The 21,116-nt window shown below is 39.1% G+C and overlaps 1 protein-coding gene across 10 annotated transcripts in view; it reads left to right on the top strand.

The window, feature by feature from the left end:
- ABCB5 (ATP binding cassette subfamily B member 5) overlaps positions 1-21,116 on the top strand; it is a 78,514-nt gene that overhangs the window by 5,607 nt on the left and 51,791 nt on the right. For 8 of the 10 annotated variants that reach the window (XR_008575783.1, XR_008575786.1, XR_008575785.1 and 5 more), the window contains exons 1-6: positions 17,114-17,247; positions 17,894-17,989; positions 19,049-19,136; positions 19,265-19,313; positions 20,350-20,503; positions 20,947-21,013. Coding sequence is in view for 5 of the 10 variants with exons in the window: in XM_054815934.1 (XP_054671909.1) it covers positions 17,941-17,989; positions 19,049-19,136; positions 19,265-19,313; positions 20,350-20,503; positions 20,947-21,013 (407 nt within the window). In the remaining 5 variants the exon portion in view is untranslated. Of the gene's footprint in view, positions 1-17,113; positions 17,248-17,893; positions 17,990-18,515; positions 18,617-19,048; positions 19,137-19,264; positions 19,314-20,349; positions 20,504-20,946; positions 21,014-21,116 lie in introns of those variants that run through there. The other 2 variants (XM_054815932.1, XM_054815930.1) reach the window with 2 other exon arrangements.

Here is a 21,116-nt window from a genome sequence, read left to right as displayed (position 1 = left end):
CTCTGTGTGAGCGCTGCTCAGCAGTAGCTGAAACATCCCTGTGTTATCAGCACTGTTTCCAGCACAAATCCAAAACATAGCCCCATACCAGCTACTGTGGAGAAAATTAACTCTATCCCAGCCAAAACCAGCACATCAGTGAATAGTTAACTTTCAGGAAAAGCACTGTCTGCTTTAACATTTCTGGGTCATTGGTTTTGATTTGTTCAAGGTTGGGGTTTTATTTCCTTCCTTGGCTATGAAGGTTTTTTATTAGTTTCCTGAAAGCGTGCAGTGCATCTGCAAGTTCTCTGAATTGGCCACCTCCACTTCACGTGACTTACACAGTGGAGTCTGATTTCCATGGTTTTTATCTTCTTTCAGGTATTGAAAATATAATAAATATGAAATTAGAAAGCCCTATGATTTTTGCAGTGCCAGTGAGGTCTCGTGATTAACCTGCCAAGCAGGGCATGAAATGCTAAGAAACAAATGTTCCACGAGACAGGAACTGCACACAGTAAATGGAGCAAACCATGTTTTAATGCTTTATAGGAATGGTTCTGCTTTGTTTTCCCAAGGGTAAATGAGTATTTTATTATTTTTGGTTGATATACTGAAACTGATAAATATACTAATGTCAATTACCGATAACAGCTTATGGACAAAAATCAAACAAACTACATGTGTGGGAGAGAAAAAGGCATACAGTCCTGCTCTACTTAAAGACAAATACATAAGTTTCAAGATTAGCTAAAAAGCCTGACTTTTCTTTTCCATTTACATATCAAGGCCACCTCCATTAGTCCAGTAAGCTGGATCAGAAGCTGATTGAATTTCTAAGTAGCACTTACTTCTAAGCAGCACTTGTGTTTAGATCTGTCACAGTGCCTCCAATAACTACAGCTACAAGTTATAGCTAAAGCCACAGTCATCCATAAGGATTTTGCTTTGGAGCCTAAAGATCATCCTGGAAAAGGATCTTGAAGCATGGGAAAGTTTCTGACCAGCAGGGAAAGATTCATCCAAACTTTGCATGACGTAAAGTCAACTTGCAATCCAGTCGTGTTTAGGGCAGGAGAATGAATACTTTTGGGGAAAAGCTGCCTCCACAAAGCAAAACAGATCCTGGAGAAAATTTTCACTTCACATTAAACTTATTTTCTTCTGACAAAGCCTCATAATCATCCCCTTTCCTTGGCCAGTTATTGCTTCGCAATACTTGTGCAAATCTGCACCTGCTTCAGTTTGACTCACATTTCTCCATGTAGTGTGCAAGTGCTCAAAGGAATGGCAGGTACTCTGGAATTAACACAGCTTCCTCACATAAGAAATCAGTGGTCTAATCAAGAAAAGTCATTAGTTTTAGAAATATGTTGTATTTTATTCTGCTTTCCCTTTTCCAAAGAATTTGCTGTATTCAGAGTTCATGTAAACTCAGAGTAAAAACTGGTTCTAACAAATGTTTGGCTGCGAGACCTGTGCAAACCCTGTCACAGCCTTCAGTTGTCTTCCTCTTCTTTAGGCCTTTCATTATTACACACTCTATAAAAATCAAATATTAAAGGATTGGCTCTTGCATGCCTCTGAAGAGAGAATTGAAATATATATAATGGAATAATTAAAATATACATAAAATTGAATAAAGGAGATCTCAGTGACTCCTGGAAGTATTATGAAAACATCAAACATCTACCAGGTAAATCTAATAAATTTACCTCTGTTGATATTTGATTTTTCAGGAAGTGGATTGCATTTCAGAAATCCTCTGTCTATAAACCCTGTTATTTTAAAGTTCTTTTGACACTAAGGTCAATCTTACAGTAGTCTTACAAGTCAGATCCTGCCAACCCAGACATTGGAAATAACAAGCAAATTAGACATAGACAAACTGATACCTCTGAATTTTTTTACATCCTTTTGTCACCTTTTACATCCTCACATCACCTTGTTGTGATGTTATAGACTCTGTTCTGCTTACAGGACCGTAAGTGGACTTCCCCTGAGCTAATTTACAATACAGCAAAATCCATCGCAATGTGAAGATTGTTGTCTGAGTTCTCTGTCTGTTGATACACATCAACCTGGTAAAATATAAGATCTGCTGAGCTGTACCCAGTAACGATCAGCTTCTAAATATTGATCTTGTGCACCAGGGCAACTCTTTTATCTTCTGCACAGCTAAGCAGCTGTGCAGTTTGCCTAGCCCCTCTGCTGGTGATGTTTGTTTGGATTAAATAGTTAACATTAGAAAGGGATGCGTCCTACTCATCACAGCGTCTTGCTATGACTGTTCGTTACGGTATAATGTGCATGGCAAAAGGCAGATTCCTGTACTGAAAGGTAAACTGAAATTAACCCCACTCCCTGCTTCTGTCACCTTGTATGAATGTCAGGAGCAGGTTCCTGGTTCGTAACCTTTTTATCTCTTGAAAATATTAAACATGAACCATGCTCTGATAAGCAGCGATAGTGCGTTTTGTAAGGGAGTTGTAAAACAGATAAGGCAGTTAAGAAACCTGACTTAAAGTTTTCTCTCTGGCTCAAGGGAAGTTCCTGCTCCGTGCGAGTCTGCAGGGGAGAGAATAACAATAACCGAATGCAGGTGTGAGGGTACTATGCCTCTTGCATAAAAACTGCAAATTCTAAATGATAAAAAGAAACAGGAAAGGTTTTTATTTTAGCATTTTTTGACTCGTCACACAAATCAGCAGTGCTCCCCCTGCCTATTCACCGCCCCTTTGGTGGAGGAAGGCATTTTATCTCTCTCTGTTACTGGTTATACCCAGTTATCTGCCTGCCACTGTATAAACTTCCAGTCTATTTGCTAGTAATTTGTTATAAAATGTTTTAAGTGCAATTTGATTCTGATAACCGTCGCATTAAATGGAGATGAGATTTAGTAGCAAAGTTCAGACTAAACATGGGTCAAACCAGTCACCAAATATATCCCATCTGCATATCCCACACCAGCTCATAACCCTCAAGGGTCTTGTGGTGAGATGGACACTTCATATCCCAAAATTTCACTTGTCTATTTCAAATTATATTTTTACCATCACTTTCCAGATCTTTTTCCTTGATTTTGCAGCTGGAGCTCACTGCTAGAGCTCAGTATGTCTTGGCTAGGTTTACTTTACAGCCAATAATGTAATGCTTGCAAAACATCTTTAGTCTCAGATGACAGTCATTATCAAAACTCAAGATATTACTAATTTTAAGTGTTAAGTAATACCAGCTCCAAGAATAAAGTTGTTTCCGCTGTGAGGGGATAATGGGTGAATACCGAGCATGATCAGAGAGGGGAGGGAAACATCTGGATTTTCCTTTGATGCCCAGAGATTTTTCAGCTTGTTCTGCAAGTTCTTTCAGAGCAAAGATTGTGTCTCCGGCTGCCTTTCCTCGCTGGTGGCATGCAGAGCAGCAGCAAGGGCACCTGTCCGTGGTGACCTTTGAGAGGCACGAGGCAGGGACAAGCGCAGCTCAGCCTTGCCAGTAGCTGCCCAGGAAGGCTGGTGGCAGAAAGGAGGAGTTATTTGAGGTTGAGGAGAGAGGGGAGAAAGAATAGCCCCGGGAATTAGAGCAGGAGATGTCCTGGTTGCCACAGTGCCTTTCTATAGGGTTGTTTATGGCTATATAGCGTGCAACAGACAGCACGTCTTTTATAGTGGGAGGTAAACGGGAATGACCTCAGTGCAGTGTTTCAAGTTTTTTAATTAGATTGCCCTTCAAATTTTTATCACGTTTCAGCTAAAGGCCAGGCTGCAAATGCTGGCTGCTGCAAAGTCAGGCTGAGCATGTTCGTACACGCACGTGTCCCTGCATACTGATGGTTGACCAACTTGCTCAGTTTTTTCTTACAGTGTTTCCACTGGTGTTTCCTTACAGTTTTACTCTCATGGCAGGGCTGTTGCTGAGGTAAGAAACAGTGCTGCAGTGCTGGCTTCAGCTACTGAGGTATTTTTCTCTCTTTTAAATAATTCGTTCAACATAGGGAGAGCAAATGAAGGAGGGAAGGTGACTTTTTCATAAAATGCAATGGTAGCTCTTCCACTTCTTAGTTTTCTCCTTTTTGGTTGGTGAAGGGGTTCTTTTGCATTTCCTGCCTATGGTTTTGTAGCCGTTAGAGCGACTGTGCTTCAAACCCTCATAACCTGTTCAGTATCAGGTACACATCTGACTTTTCTGTCTGTACAAGCCAGGCACTTCAGGCTTTCTTTGCACTCTCACAGCACTTCTGTGGATCAGGAAAGGTGTATTTCATAAATTCCTTTTCATAAATAGATAAATATTTAATAACTTCAATAAAATCCTCTTTTTTTTTTTTCAGTAAATGAACGGATAAAATTAGTTGCCTAAGATCATGCAAGTTAGTCGTAAGAGAGCTAAAAAAGCAAACAAATCCTAACTTTCTAGATCATGTCATCTCTACCAATTGTTTTCTAAATGATTCAGAGCAAAGTTGTGATTATAAGCCCAGGGGAGTGATATATTAACAGGAATAAGGGATATAACATAAGAAAGGTTTTGTGTGGAGTATCAGTTTAATTCTCCACATTCACTTCCTTGAATCAAGGTTGAATCAATCACTTCAGTGTCTGATTTACCTCTCCTATAAACCCTCTAGCTTCTGGTGGAAGAACTTCAGCCTAGTTTAATTCAGGTTGTGCACATAAAAGCAGCTGCTCATAATACGATAACACTCCTTAATTTCCATGTTCGTGTTTCATCAGTACTTAAAGTTTCAAATACTGTCTTAACAAAGCTACTTTGAACCTTTATTTCACAATATATTTAGGAAAGCTTTTGGAGTGTAGTATTTTGAAGAGTATAAAAATAACCTAGCCATTTGGAGAATCTTGTTTAATAAAATTATATATGAAAAGCCATTGCATTTTTCTAGCTATATAAAAATTAATTTGCCCACAAAATAATTATAAATACATTTTGAAAACTTCCCTGAATACTCCGCTCAGTGCAAGGTGCTCTTCCTACTGAAATCCCTGGGAAGAGATTCCTTCTTCGTGGAGGTGACAACCACCAGGAAATAACCTGAGCTCTATTCAACACCGTAGAAATATTGAGGCTGTCATGACAGCAGCATTTAAGAAATACTTTACAGTTTCTCACTCCTAATATTCATCTATATGGAATTTTGAAATTATAATATATCCTTTCCACTGTCACTGTGATACTTCAAAATAAAACAAAGGAAAACAAGGTATACGTCTCTCCTTGACTCTCTACTCAAATTGTAACTCTTCCTTGCCACTTACGGTGGCAATATTATGCTACATTAGTGTAGATAAATTTCATTATTTTATTTTCTTGTATTAAATGTGCCTTAATGAGTAGGATAAGTATTGCCCATGATACTGCAGTCTTTCTTCTTCAGTGAAGACATTTTAATGAGGATATCAGTAACAGCGAATTTTATCCAACACAGTAACATTCCTAGCTTTACATAAAACAGACCATCAAAGAAGGAGAAATTGATACATATGGTTTAAAATCTGTGGATTTTAGCTAGTCTCTTTTCATGTGTGTGAGCATTGACACAACAAGCTACATGACTTTTCTGCACATAAATACTCAAATCACTAAATGCAAGTCCATAATGTTTACCAAGTTCTTCAGGGCTGTTGATTACTGTAAACTCTTACAATATTTTCAAAACACATGTTGACATGTGAAATGAAAATCATCAGAAGGAAAGAACCACAAGCACAGCTTTTTCTAATGCAAAGTTCAACTAAGTCAGATGGTCTTCTTTGAGAGTGAGGCTTATGTACAGAGTCTCAGACAGCAAGAAGCACAGTTATCCTAAACTCAACCTTATTTTTTGGTCTCCATGAGAATGTCAACTAAGACGACTGTGATTCCTCCAGTGCAACATTTCAAGAGGATATTAGAGCTGAATAGATTCTGTATTTTGTTTATTTAAACAAATAACATGCTTACTGAAAGTTTTTATCATCCTGAACCATCTTCTTTACAGGCTTTCACTTGGGAAAAAAATGGGTTGACATTTGCAAAAATGTCATGATGTACCCCTTACATTCAAGCTGGCATACAGTTCCCACATTCAGACACATCATTTTCGATGTCTGCTTGTAAAGAATGTGTCCGGCTTCCATTACTGCCAGTGGAGATCTAGCCTATAAAGCAAGTACAGAGTGCAGAGATCTGGTCAGCTCACCTTGAAGTAGATATCTACATTATTGAGTAAGCTCGTGTTGGCCATAATGGGAATTTGGACATATAGTTCATATGTCAAGTAGTTATATAAATGTAGATATCTGAATCTGTCAGCTGAATCCCATTCCCAGTGTAGGCTGAAGAAGAGCCAAGTGCAGTCACGTAATTTTCCAAAGAGAATTTTAATCCTCCCTCACTAGCAAGGAGAATTTGCTAATCACCAGGTGTCTAAACTCCACTTCATGCTGTGTGCATAACTCAGCATTAATTGGACCAAAAGCAAGACTCAAAGTGCCCTGCCAGCTATTGGACGTCCCACCAGCACAACTGCGTCTCCTCTCTACCACTGCATCGGGCTTGTGTCCTGGTACCGGGGCACCCTTTTCCTCTGGGAGACTCAGAGACAGACCCGTGACCCACATCCAGCAGAGCAGGAATTTAAATGTTGTGCGTCCCACAGTGTTCTGAGCTGCTGGTGGAGAAGGGTTTCTCTGCCTCCCTCTCGATCATTTTTAGCACTTCAGTAAATCTTGGCTTTGACCTGTTCCATGGCTGGACTTTTATGTGCTTTTGGCGAAGGAGGGATTGTTCCCTGTTGGACGCTGGTTGAAGCCATCATAAACTCATGCTGGGGTCTGGGGCTGGAAGACAGACAATAATAGCTTTCTTGATTAAAAAATAAATAAATCTCCCAGCTCTCAGGAGAACTAACTGGGTTCTGAGCCTAGATTCATTTTTAGTAGGTTTATAGGTAGAGAAATGTTGCAGAATGTTGCTATTCCACAGCATTACAAAATACAAAGGGGTTGGAGGTATAAAAGTGAATTATAAATGTTCACATAGTGTCTTCTTATTGGTTATAGAATAGCATCCAATATAAACAGAGTAAAAAAAAAATCCAATGTATTCACAACGATACTGTCTGAAATCTCCTCCTGATTGTTCTCTTGGACATATGGTATGAATTTACTTGTAATTCATTAAAAGCTTTTTTGAATTACATCAAAAAGGGAAACACACAGTGCGTATGGACTTCAAGGATATTTAATAATGAGCAGTGCAGCTGGGATCTTCTAATTATTTCCATAAGTATCAGTTCATCAGAATAGTACAACTAGGTCCTAGTGAATGACACAGACTGTTACAAGGATTAACAGGAGGAAAAAAGGCTTTTTCTCCTTTTTCATTGACTAAATAAATTTGTAGCCATTAATAAATCAAAGTAATATTTGAGTAACGACCATTTAAAAACCGATTTTCTTCTTTTTCTTTGAGTTTACTTTTGGTGAAAGTGATCCCAAATAGTTACTTTTTAGAATGTCTATTTTACTATCATTCTGCAATGTAGCTAAAAATCCCTTAAAATTAAGTATTGCTTCTCTGAACATAAGTTATCTTATGGGCCAGTTAATTAACTGATGTGCTACCTAAATTCATTCCTGTACTAAGTCATCCATTAGACAATCATGAGACCATTCAGGAGCTTCAAATAGATCTTGGTAGTATAGCAGAGATAATTTGACATCCTTTTGAAAAGAATAAAGAAGAATTTTTCAGTGTTCCTACCCTTTCTTTCATAATCACAGGCACACAGAGGAAGATCAATATATTTTGAAAGCCAATCTCTGACAGTCTGATCTTTTTTGGCAGGCTGTTGCTAACTAGAAAAGCCTAATCGTTTCCTGAATCTTTAAGAGCTATTCAGGTATGTTCTTGCGCATACCTTGGAAGCACCAACTCCTCCTTAAAAGGAAATATCCTTCATCAGACCTTTCTGACGCCCATGTTAATTTAGACCCAACCAGAAGTTCATTAGAGTTCTTGTAATCTGATTAGAAAGTAGTACAACAGAAGGAAAGTTTGGTGAAAGCCTAGGCACGACTGTGCAGTGATGCATACAGAAATGTAAACTTACATAACTAGTTTAATATTGCAAACACAGAGCTAAAAGTTCAACGCTGCATGAAAACAGTACAGACAGTCCTGGTCTAGGGTTTACATCAATAGGATAAAAACCAGGATCTGTATCTCACTAGCCCCCTTAGCTGCCTGAGCACTCTCCGGTCCATGTGAAGGGTCTCCTTCACTCTTGTGAGCATAAATTCTTACAGATCACACTGGAGAAAACGTGCTCCTGAACTCTGCTCACCTGTCAGCTGAAGGACTGGGTTGGGAACAGAGGGCGAAAGGAGGCAGTTTTAGATCCCAGTCTGCAGCGTATGCAGATAACTAAGGCCAGTGAATACTGTTACTCCTCAAGTGGAAGGAGGAAGAAGTAGAAAAAGGAGATAGTAGTGATAACTGAGAGCGTACCACATGGCACTCAAAAGGGGAGGATTTTTGGAAGATGCCAGCATCTTCTTTTTAAGCACTGGCATTTGACTAAGTCAGCTTTGGGACATGGAATTCTTGCTCTGCCTCTCATTGCAAGCTATCTATGCATCAGCCAGGTGTAATACATTGTTCCTCCCCTCAGCACTGTCAGGCAGTCTTGTCCCTCCAAACCAGAACTCGGTGCTGTGGAAGCCAGCATCAGGACTGGCCACCATGGACACAGCAGTCTGAGACGCAGGAACCACCAGTTGGCGGAAATCCTACTGCTGTGGTAGGATTTTTCCTCGGAAGAGAATATGGACAAGTATGTGTGAATGGGCTATCACAGGGAAAAAACAAACAAACAAACAAACAAAAAAACCCACCAACCCCTCCCCCCCCCAAAAAAAACCCTGAAACAAAAACCAAACAGCTACCCCAAGGGAAAACAATATTATGACCACATAATGCAACTTTATGAGCAGAAGTAACATCTTCTCTAACCAGAGAGATTTAAGCCAGGTTTACAAAGAGGATAATTTATTCTAGTGATCAAATGTAGTTTGTGCACAAGTAGTACAAGGCAGCTACCTTCAGAAATCAGCTGCCATGACCCAAGATTAAGACCTCATTAATCCTAGGATGCTTTTTCCCATTTGTGCCCTCAGGGACCATATAACTTGGAGGTGACCATGAGGTGTAACGTTAGGGGACAGCTAGGATTTTTGACACTCAAGGCATGGAAAAAGGGTTGGGAACTTCTAAACAAAGGAAAAACGTAGTTTTGGAGTGAGGGGAATGGAGGCAGGTGCTGCAGCTCTCAGAAGAGGAGAACTATGATGCAGAGCACTGGGAGGGAGGGTGTTCTAGCTGGTGATTTAGGAACAACCGTGCTCCCGAACAACATGGCATCACCTCCAGCCCAGTCCTGATACTGCCACCTTCTCCATCAGTCAGGAGATATCCATATATGTTATTTAAATAGGCACCCCGTTTTTATTTGTCTGCTTAAGAGTTTTATTTTAGTTAGGGTTAAATGCTTTGCATGTATCTTCAAACACTTATCTTCTGCCTCTGTTTTTTAAACTTTTCTCTTCCTAGATTAAATAGTATCAGTGGAAGGTCACTGTCCACACACATCTTGCCAAAAACAACCCATTCCATTTTAACTGTCGTCTGTCCTGGCAAGGGAAACACTCAGTGATGTGCTAGTGAGAGTCGAAGTGCATGCTCGGTGAGCAGGGATGTTTACACTGAGTCCTTTAGATGAAAAGGACCGCATTTGCCAACTCTTGGGAGCATATGAACAATTAATCAGAACATGATTCAGTAGTAAACACATGCTACCTGTATGAGTAACACCTGTTTGATTCAGTCATGTTATTTAAATACTATATTTATATATGAATATAAACAAAATCTACAAACTGCTAGATTACTGGAGGGGGAGAGGCTAGAGCAAAAGAGAGGGGTCCTTGCCCTCAAGATTTAACATGGTATTGAGAAATACAAATATTTAAGGGAAAGTAATTGTCATTTTTTAAATTGCCTCTGAGAGTCTGGGACTAAAGAACAGATGAACTGATATCCTCTATGTTGCCCGCGCCTTGTCCAGCCCTGCACAGCACATCCAAAATGTTGTTCAGGTCAAAGAAAGGGTGGCTGGTGCTACCTTTGTAGTAAAGACATCTGATATTTTCTTCACATTTTCATATGCGAACTGTTGATAATTCACCATCACCTAGCTTTTTGATGTGAGATGGGACTGACTCCTTGAATAAGATCTTTCACAAAGACAATATACAGTTTCTACCCACACAACTTCATTCACCCCAGGGTTATGTTAGTAAAATACTATGAAATCCCACCAGTGAACAAACTATCAGTAGTTACATCTACACTGCTAAAAATAACTCCTGAAGAGTTCCATGGCCTTCATGATTTCAACGGCTTTTATCCACTTTATTCAGAACTACCCTCTCTGCAATGGATTGGCCACATTTCTGTGGTCTGCCACTTAATCTGAGTTTCCTTTGGATCTCATGTGGTGCACCCAAAACCTCAAGACATACTGATTACTTCTTGTCTTTTAACAGTCCATAGTGCTGTGTATGAGTACTGAGCTGTCACAGTGATGTTACACAGAAAGCAAACCCAGAGATATTTTTATAGTCCAAAGCGAAGGGTATGGATTGCATACTCTAGGATATGGCATGATGGTGTGCAGAAATGAGGGCACAAGGACGATGTTCCAGGACTGCAGAAGATAGAAAGAACCAAAACTGTCCTATAGAAATCAATTTTTGAGAGCAAACTCAGGAATAAACTATGCTCAAAACCAAACTTCACTTTCATCTGAAAGTGAACTAATTGGTTCACTCCAAAAAGAAGTCTGGAAGTTAATTAATATGTATGCCATGTTGATAACCCACCCCAGGATATGGACTAGGTAGCAAAGTCATTTGACAGTGCTTGAGATGGCACCTGGCAGACGTAGGCTAGAAGAAGCTGCAGAAAAGGACATTATGAATCCATCCTTGAAAACCACCATGTCCTCTGAGGTTAAGAGTTCACTTCTACATCACCTTTTCCAAGTGCTCTGCTATTTGTCCAATTCATCTCAGAATGAGATGGCAGAAACCTTTGCCAAAACTGTTGCCAGCTGTTCCACAGACTCAGTTTATATACCTGACCTCATCTCTTTAACCAAAATACAAGATGTACCAGCTGTGTTCCATTTTGTCCTTCATTATGCTTATCAGCACAATAGAAAATAGGGCTGATGAGGATCTCGGAAGACAATATTATCTTTCCCCAAGCCTCAAGGCAAAATCACCTACATCAAACTTTTCCTTGTAGACAATTTCTTGACTTGACCTGAAAAAAAAAAAGAGAAGAAAAGAAAAATCAAAAAGCTAGATGCCAACAGTGCTTAACTAGCCATGGAGTTAAAGCCGTTTTCCTAATATCTATTTTTTTGTCTTTCTTACTGTAAATCAGTGCCACAGAAGATATGGAGGACACTGGATTACATTGTTTTTGCACAGTCCCTCATATTTTTCTAAACTGAATTGCATGTTTTCCACTACACAAAACCTGATTCCATCTGTCTTTCCTCAGAGGTCATGTCTTTTATACCCCTTTAATTTTGCTTTCTTCCATAATTCCTATCACCCACATCTTTCTTGAAATAACTAAAATTAGACACAGCACTTCAGCTGAGGACTTAACAGCGCTAAGCAGAGAAAACACTACTCCATGTGTTTCGCATATGACTCTTCTGTACTTTTATGAATTTTGCCTTTTTTCACAGCAGTTTGACATTGTTGGCTTCTGTTCAGTTTTCCATCCACCATATATCCTAGATGCTATTCTGCAGAAAAGCAGCCTACAAAGTCAATCCCAACCTCTACTTATCGATAGATTATTCCTACACAAAGATAGTATCTTGTGCTTCTGCATGAAAGAATGGCCTCTTATTTGTGTTACAAGTCCATAACATGTTTATATTAATTGCCAACTCTTTTTATCCCCTTTGCCCTTAGACTGCCTTTCAATGAATAGCAATAATCTTCCTATACTCACACTTATTTTCTTTATTATGTTGTCATTCCTCTCTTTTTTTTTTTTCTAAAGAATCATGAACTTCATAATTCCACCAGCACTTTAATTCAACTTTTCTTCCTTGATCGCATTATACTTCTCAGGATAAAACATAGAAAAGCCCATCTCCAGCTGATTCTCTTACCTCTTAAAGGAAAATTTTGTTCCCAGCACTTTCCAAGAATTTCAGAGGGCTTTGCCCCCCGCCCCCTCCTTCTTGTCCGTGTTGCCCAACAGATATCCAGGCATGTAATGGTTTCTTTAGTCTTTTCCTTTAGCCAGACTAATGAAACATCATCTTCCTAATATTCCCGGTCTGACAAACCAAAAACATTGGTTTGTCTTTCTCCTGATAAAGGGAAGGCCTTAGAATAAGTAACTTGCTTACATAAGGCAGTTCCTCCTCCCTTTCCTTTTCTTTCTTCCCTGTCTGAAATAGGTGTATATCTTGACATTCAGTCCTGTGAATTATCTCTGTAGGTCTTTATCAGCCTAACTCACCATTTTGATAATGTATCAAGTTTTCCTGTTTAATGTATAGAAAGGGTTCAGCAGAATAACTGCCTTCTGCGCTTCCTATGATCTTACTACTTATATCATTCTATTACTTAGGAAAAAAAAATAGGTATTTTCTCTTCCCTTTCAGAAAGCAATGGACCATATTGACCTGATATTTTTTTAAAGGCAAGAAGAATTATAGTAATTACTTGAGAAATCTGCAAATTCTTCATCCTTATCAGTTAAGTCTCTCCTAAAACAGACATGCAAACTTCATAGGAGAGAAAAAATTGCATTCCTTGTCTTTGTTCTTTGAGCAAACGTATGCTTGTAAAACCATTTCAGCCTCAATAAATTCTTTCAAGTTGTTCTGGTTAGAAACAATTATGATTAAATAGCTACCTTTGATATAACTCTGCTTAGTTAAAAGAATCTGAGATGTTCCTGCTCCCCAGTTTTAGGAAAACCACAAATAATTGTTTTGCTTGTTTACAGTGTTAGGACTTTTGGGCAACATAGCTCAGACTTTCTCAGAAAGTTCAAGAAGAGTTGTGACATATTTCTTTACTTCATCTGGTTTTTAATTCTTCCAACACTCACCTCTACCTAGACTTTCCCCACCCTTTGCATCAAGTCCCTGATAGCTCTCCAGTTGCCAAGGCTATAGTAGTATACATAAAACTTGGGTTTGATTTGGAGAATTATAACATTTTAGTTTGCTATTCCCTGTGAAGAAACTAGAAAACTTCTTAACTTCTAGTTTGCAAATGTGATTAATATCCCCAAATGTTTTGACTACCTTAACCAATGGTGTAATTAAGCTTACCTTAGTAAACAGCATCTGCCCCAGCTGGTATTCTGAAACCGTGGGCTTGCTATTTTTTACTGTCTCAGCTAGGTTTAGCATGGATCACTGTGACAGAGAATGGGGAAAAAAACGATCTCCTCTGGAAGACACAGAAGCCCACAGCTGCTCCACAAGAGAGTCCTTTTCATTCCCTGTGGGTACTCGGTACTGCCAGTTTGTAGAGCCCAGCTTGGATCAGACAGGCAGTAATAGAGAAAACCCTACCTTCCCCCTCCAGATATTAATTAAGCTTAGGCTGAATCTGTCTATTCATTTCTATATTGACAAAAGTTAACTATGTAGGATATATTAATAAAGTCCCATATTCATAACCCAAATGGCCAACATCCATAACCAATTACTTAGTAAATTCAGTGAGGAACTAAGAAGATAATGAGCCATTCCTTTTATGCCCACCAAAATATGACCCTCTTTCAGAGTAAGGCTGCAAGTACCATGCCATGACTACAGCTGCTACTGGTGGTTATTAATAATAACACTGTTGAGCTCAAGTATAATGTGTATATCCCTGTACTGCTGTAAAAATGCAGCAGTTGATTACAACTGATGGTGGCTAGCCTACAGCACCAATGTTCCACTGTGGTCTGATTTCTGACAAATAAATGAGAAAGAACTTTTTCACTGATTCTGGTAGGTCTTTTCTAGCTGAAAACAGGTATAACAAAGATGCAAAAGTCACAAAGCAACTAATAGTGAAGAGCAGTAAGTAAAGCTAATGGTCTTTTATAGCTCCATCCTGTTAATTACAACCCAGGTGCATGGGAAAGGTAGGTGATCAGCTGTGATTAAGGTAATGGCTCAAATACTAGCCCACACTCCCCTTGTGTGGCTTATGGGTGTAGGGTGAGTGCCTTGTTGGTGCTCTTCTGGTCTGTTGCAGAAGTCAAAAAGCAGTAAGCAGCTGTGATGCTTATAAAATACAATGCATCTTCTTTGTATCTGTTATCTTGAGGACATGTTCCAGTGAAGTTGGGTGTCTATTACTTTTGCATACCATACATTGTATTCTCTTCAGTGTTAATGCTTTCCTGGGGAAATGAGTTCTCTTTTCCAGCTTGTGGGTTTGGGGTTTTTTTGGGGGGTGGTGGGGTTTTTGTTTGTTTTTAATAATGTTGTGCTTATAGTTAATAGTTTTTTAAAGTGGATATCTTTTCTAGTTAAGTCAGTTATGGCCAGTGTTAATTAATGATACTTGATGGTGTTTAATTTTACTTTTCCTGTCACTGATTGCTTTTGGATAGATGAACCAAGCACATGAAGGCATGGGTGAATATTGTCTGTTTAGAATAGAATACTTTTCAGGTGCAGTGAGTATTTTCCAAAGTTATGCAAAAGAAATAGCATTTCCCTTCTAAATCACCTTATGATATTTTGTTGTAATGCTTGCCCTAAAATTACGAGGGCATTACTGTAAACTGCCATTTCTTGTGTTGCTTATCTCCCTTCTTTTATTGATGGGACTCTTCTCTGCTTGATATGTGCATGTCTTAGTCCAGAACACTTGCTTCTGTGACAGTGTCACATTGTGCTACTTTACTTTTTTATTTAAGCACAGAGTAGCTAACTGTAGTTAGACTACAAGTCTATGTTTCTCAGTAAGTTAGATCAGGGATCTTTTTCTAGGAGACTATTTCTTACTCTCTTTTCTTCATTTTCTTGTTTAATCTGTTTGTTTATGGTTTTGGTTTCCCCCACTTTGGAGATGTTCATTAATGTCCATAGAGTAACGTCACTCCCAAAAGAAGGAATAGAGGGGAGAGAGGGAAACAACTTTCTTCTTGCCACCCTCTGTCTCTTTTTTGTGCTCTCAGTTGCTTGTCCTGCTCATCTCACATGCAGTTTTTGGACTGCCTTTTCTATGCAGGGCAACTCTGAGGCTTTTTCTTACTGTGCAAGTAGTGTGTTGGGCAATGGATTTGAATCATAACACTTTATTGCTACTGTGTGTGAATAACTGATAACAGAGCTTTGAAAAGTGAAAGTGTCTGTGTTTCAGAGGTACCAAGCAGTCCCTAGCTGCCAGTGATCCCAAGTAAGATCTGTGGGTATTTAGGAGCTCTGAAAACTGATCCAAGTGAGGTTTTTTTGAGTTCATACTGCCCTTATTCCTCTACTTTGCAATCTATGTGCTCTGTCAGCCCCACGCCTATCATCAAATCCAGGCATTTGCTTTCTAAGTGGGATGTCCATATGTTTAAAATTCTGTGGTTTCTTCTGAAAATAACAGTTAATCACCTGTTTTAACAAAACTGAGATATGGTGAGGAGTTGTTCTTGTTCCCATTGAGATGAATAAGAAAAAAACTGTTGCCTTTGGTGAAGGAAAAACTATGTACAGCTGTGAACCTTGGGGCTGGGACAGTGAAGTACTTCAGCTTGCTGTTCTGGCTCTTCTGCTAAAAATCTGTAAATGCAGATTCTCCATGGCAGCAGAAGCCAAAGCTTTTTGTAAATTTTCTAGAACAGAGAACACAGCCACTAATGTGCATTATGCAGGCTTAATGCTGAGTCTTTAATATAAACCCTGGGTAATGCGATTAAGATAAAGTACTTTAAAAAGTAATAGGTCTGACATGTAGGAATTAGATTCAAACTGAACATATAGGGTCCCAGTGGGCAGGAGATGATGAAGACTAATAATGCCTTTTCTGCTGAGGTTCTTTCAGGGCATTACAACCAATATGTAAAATGTAATCTGAATCCTGTGGGGAAGACAGAAAAGGGAAGCTTAAATTAGAAAGAGTCCTGAACTTGTTACTTGAGAATAACTTCAGCTGAGTAACTAGTTTAATTACCTGGGACCTGGCTTTATGATAATGGCATCTGAGTGGATGGGAAAATAATTAGGAATTTATTTTTCATAAACACTTTTAAAGTGTTTAATAAAGGCATTACTGGAAGCAAACAATGCAGATTCCAGTGGGGAAGGGGAAGCTGAAGAACTGTTATTTTGGGGGTCGTACAGACAGTCTATTTTGTTTACCTGATTTCTTCAGAGGAGAAAAAAACCTACACAACCCTCTGAGCTAACCCAAAACAAGAAACAGTCTTACTTTTGCCAAAACAAAACCCCACACAAATTGTGGGGAAGAGGTGAGAATTAAATGAGCAAAATGTAATGCTTAGCTTTTGTAAGAAGAATAATGAATTTAGCTAGCTTTGATCTTCATGTCATTTAGAAGTGGGAAATGAAAACACTTCTTTTAGTAACATTTCTTAGTTCCAATTCACCAGCATATGTTTACAATTACTTGCAATTCACCAAATGCAGTGAAGCAATTCCCCAAACATGACGTGACCTTGCAGATAGCTTTCACAAGCCTGAATTTTTCACTGGACAAGTGTATCTTCATCAAATACTCCCTCACGTCTGCTTATCAGCAAAGTTTTCCAAACTAAAATTCGTCTAGTTTTAGCAGTGGTGAGACTCAAAGGTAGAAAGCGATACCCTGATAACGGGGCCGAGCGGCTCGCTGTCTCCGGGCTGTTTCCGAGGGGGCTGCCGAGGGCAGGAGCCTCCGGGCCGAAATCACCGACCGAAACCTCTTTGCGGACTCCTCGACCACGGCGACTCGCTCCCGGCTGCGGCACCGACCTTCACCTGAAACCCGAGCGGCGTGAGGGCGGGCGGTCAGGCGGCGCCCGCCGCTATAAAGCCCGTGGCCGGGGCGCGGGCAGCTCCCCCCTTGCCCCCACGCAGGGGCCGGGGGCCCCGCACCGCGCCCCGCACCGCCCCACCAGGGTGGCCGTAAGGGACCCATGCGTATGGGCACAGCGCGGGTTGTAAAGGTAAGATGAAATAACACGAGGGAAAAAAATGGAGCCAGAAATCTATCTAAAAGGATGCTTTATTTTTTTTTTATGTCAACTTGATTATATATTTTGTTATCATTATTATTTTAGTGTACATCAAATTCATGTGTGGTGGTTTTTTTTTTTTTAACCTGTATACGTGATGCTCCAAGCTTCCCTAGGCTTTTCTTCTTGATATATCAGTCATTTACCTCCTCTAGATGTGGCTTAGCTGGTGTATGGCATAATGCGTACGTGTACCTTTAGTATTTATTGTTACAATAATAATCATGTTACAACTGCTCAATAAGTTTTAATTAAACACAGGATAATGAGAGATATCCTCTATTCCATAACAGATCATCCACAATAATTTGTATATGAATGATCTTGGGATTTAGCATAAAAGACTACTAAAACAGCCTACTGTGTTAGGTTCCATTGTAATAGTTGGCACTGTTCGTAGTAGTAGTAGTAGTAGTAGTTCTTTATCACGCTGTTATGTATTTTTTTAGTCATTATATTTAAGTAGGACAGTGTTGATACCAAAATGTAATGAGTCATGGAAAAACCCAAAAATATTTTAATGTGAACTCTTTAAATATTTACTATTCATAATTGTTTTGTTGCTTTTTTAATGCAGGTTTTGATTAATGTGACTTTCTCATAAACATACAACAAAGGAGAAAAATGAAGGACCGTTTTGCAAATTCCACAGAAAAGGACCTCTCCGATGATGGTAAGCCACAGCCCTGAAAGCTGTGTGTGTGATTGAGGAATATATTCCACAGCTCCAAATCTAAAGGTGCATTAGAAGTCTTTCCTGATTGCGATAGTGGCTTTACAGAAGATTAACACAATGAGTTGCCAGTGAACTAAAGCCACCACCTAGAAAATGTTTATGCATGAATCGTTCCACCGAGTTGAACAAAATTCATTTGCATGCATAAAACTATTTAGGTAGGTCCTAACCTGGGCTTGAAAATGCTCCGAAGAAAAGCTCACTAAGGCGGAAGCACATTATTGCCTTCAAATGGTTGTCTAAATCAGTCTTTATACACTGACTGACATTAAAAACAGTATGAGGAAAATTCTATTCATAGTGAGTCAACAGTTAAGGTAAATGTAAATTGGGAGTGGCTGGTGCGTGCAGCGCTTTCCTCCCCACGTGATTCACAGCTGCCCCCCTACCATGGTTGCTTATCAGTTTCTTTATTTATTACATTTCATTTTATGCATTAAGAATCATAAACTTTCTGGGGTAGGACTCCTCTTTTGTGTAGATTTCTAAAGCCTCAAGCACAAACGATGTAGGACATGTGGCAGCTACTGCAATACAAAGAAATAATGAAGATGGTTATTACAGGTAAAGACATGATTCTTTAGTTAACTCGCATCTATTCTGTGTTACCTAGAGCAATTATAACCTTTGCTATAAGCAATTCCACTTATTTCAGTAGGGCTTCTCCTTGTTTGCATTCAGTTATGTGGATGTTTGCAGAATTAATTGATTCTTGCTTTTAGTCTTTGATAGCCATTCTGTATAAATACATTTTAATTGTAAAAATGAAGTTGGTTTCCATCTTGGAAATAGAACTGGAATCTTTTTTCTGGAGTAGAGGAGACGAACTGAAGATAAAGGAAGTTTCAAGAAAAATTCACCAGACTGTTCCAAAAATATGAGGAAAAACTAGTCTTTAAGCTTTAAATGCAAAAGAATCTGCAAGGAAAGTTGCAAGAAACTGGTACAAAAGATGGGTTGCTTTGGTAAAAAACAAGTCTGCTTTTTATTTCACAGAATCTGCAAGCAAGGGATATGACAACCCTTCTTTCCAACATGACGAAAATCTTGAACAAAGTGACCAATTAAACCCCAAGAAAAAAAAGTAGGTATTCTTTGAACTTAACACATTGGCGGCTGGTGTATTGGGTGTATGGGAGCTGGGGGGAGAGTTTAACATGGTTTTGCTAGAAAAAAAACTCATCTTAATTAGTCTCTTGTATTTTCCTCTAGGAAAGAAAATGAGAAGCCAGAAAAACAGGTGGTTGGCATTTTTGAATTGGTTAGTGTCCAGTTTGATGGTCTGCTTTATATTCTTTTCTCTATTTGTCATTATGACTTCTTTATGAATTGCAATTAATGGGCAATCAAAAACCAGAGAAGAAGCCTGAGACCTACTGATGCTAGACGTCTTTAAGACTTGGCTTGTTAGGTCAGATTCCCCTCTCAGTGTATTGGTAGCACTGACAGCAGTTCAACCTTAGTGCTGTTGGAGGCTGAAGCTCACCCCTGCTGAGGCTGATCTAGGACGTATACACTGCACAGGCCCTTGCCTCGGCTCTATTTATAAAGGATTTACCCTGTGTTTGACATCTGAGGGACCTGCTTTCTGAGAGAACCAGTGGTATCGTTCTGTGTCAGTTTTCCATACAACAGCTATTTCCAAATAAGTCTCACACGTGGACTTGCTTATTCTGGAACAAGAGAAGTTTTATTCTTCTCTGGTTTATTCCACATCCATTTACACTTTGGAAGAGGGTTAGGACAGTCAGGAATAAAATGTTCTGATTTCGGATTAACCACATCCAGGAATAGCTATGTCAGTATAAATTCATATTGTTCTTTAAACCAAACAAATGTTCAAGGATAGACAAGCCTTAAGATAGTCTCTGCTGCAGACATTTTCTACTGGTAGATATAACCCAGGTGCTGGTCAATAACTCACTCTTGTTTGCATTTCAAAGGCATTATCTTAGTAAATATGTAACTTACTGGAACACCAAATGCAATATATTGTACAAAGCAGATCATCACTTAGAAATGTGGGACATACACTTTTTTTTCCTGCTGAGCTGGGGAAGAATCATGTCTCCTGCCAATATTTCCTTAGAAGCCTCACTGAGTACTGATTTAAAGGTGTATGGGACCTGCTACAAAATTCTTACGTTCTGAGTTTACCTTCACTTGGAGTGTTGTTGCTACTTAGAATATGTAGGTAGAAACAGCATGTTCTGTAAGTCTGCTGTACTCTAACAAATACATGAACTGTCAGGCATAATGTCGCTCTTTTTTTTTCTCTTTTTTTAATGCCCACATAGTTTTGCTATGCTGATTGGGTGGATGTCCTCTTGATGGTAGTTGGTTTGATCGCAGCAGTTGCAAATGGTACTGGATTGCCACTTATGATCATTGTCTTTGGAGAGATGACAAACAGCTTTGTGCTAAGTGGTGTGAAATCGAATGTGTCAGAAGGTAAAAAATTAAAATTAGACTTCTTTACATATCAGTTTTGCTACAGGGACTAAGATTTTTTTTTTTCCCCTCAGACTATGAACTGGTGCACATCTAAACAAGTATATCAGGAGCAAAATTCATCCTGCTGCAAATGACCCAACCATTTTAATTAATCTTTAATGGCTAGACCAGGACACAAGCAGTGCGTTGGTTGTGCTCTTTATGAATGAACTTCAACTTTGGCAAGATAGCAAGGAGCATGACCTGTATCATCAGTTATCAGGCACTAATCATCAGTTATCAGGCTCCTTAAAAATAAATGTGTATGTCAGATGATTTTGTATTTTGTAAGTGGGGTTTTGCAAAATACAAAACATTCCCAAACTGATGACCCTAGATTGCCATGATTTATCTTCTACATATAATATTGTCACAAATACTACAAGTTTTTTTCCTTACAGATACTTCAGTAAATAGTTCCAGCTGTCCATCAATTCCAGGCATAGATATAGAAGGCGAAATGACAAAGTAAGCGTCTTTGTAGTTATTCTGTTAACAGAGTATTGGGACATTTTCTTTTACTGTGTTATCTCTTTGAGCAGAAGCCAAATGTTTGCCTTCTAAAAAAGAC

The sequence above is a fragment of the Grus americana genome, chromosome 2, assembly GCF_028858705.1.
Source record: "Grus americana isolate bGruAme1 chromosome 2, bGruAme1.mat, whole genome shotgun sequence".
Taxonomy (NCBI): domain Eukaryota; kingdom Metazoa; phylum Chordata; class Aves; order Gruiformes; family Gruidae; genus Grus; species Grus americana.
Note: the sequence above shows the minus strand (reverse complement) of the source record. Positions and strands in the feature narration are given on the sequence as shown.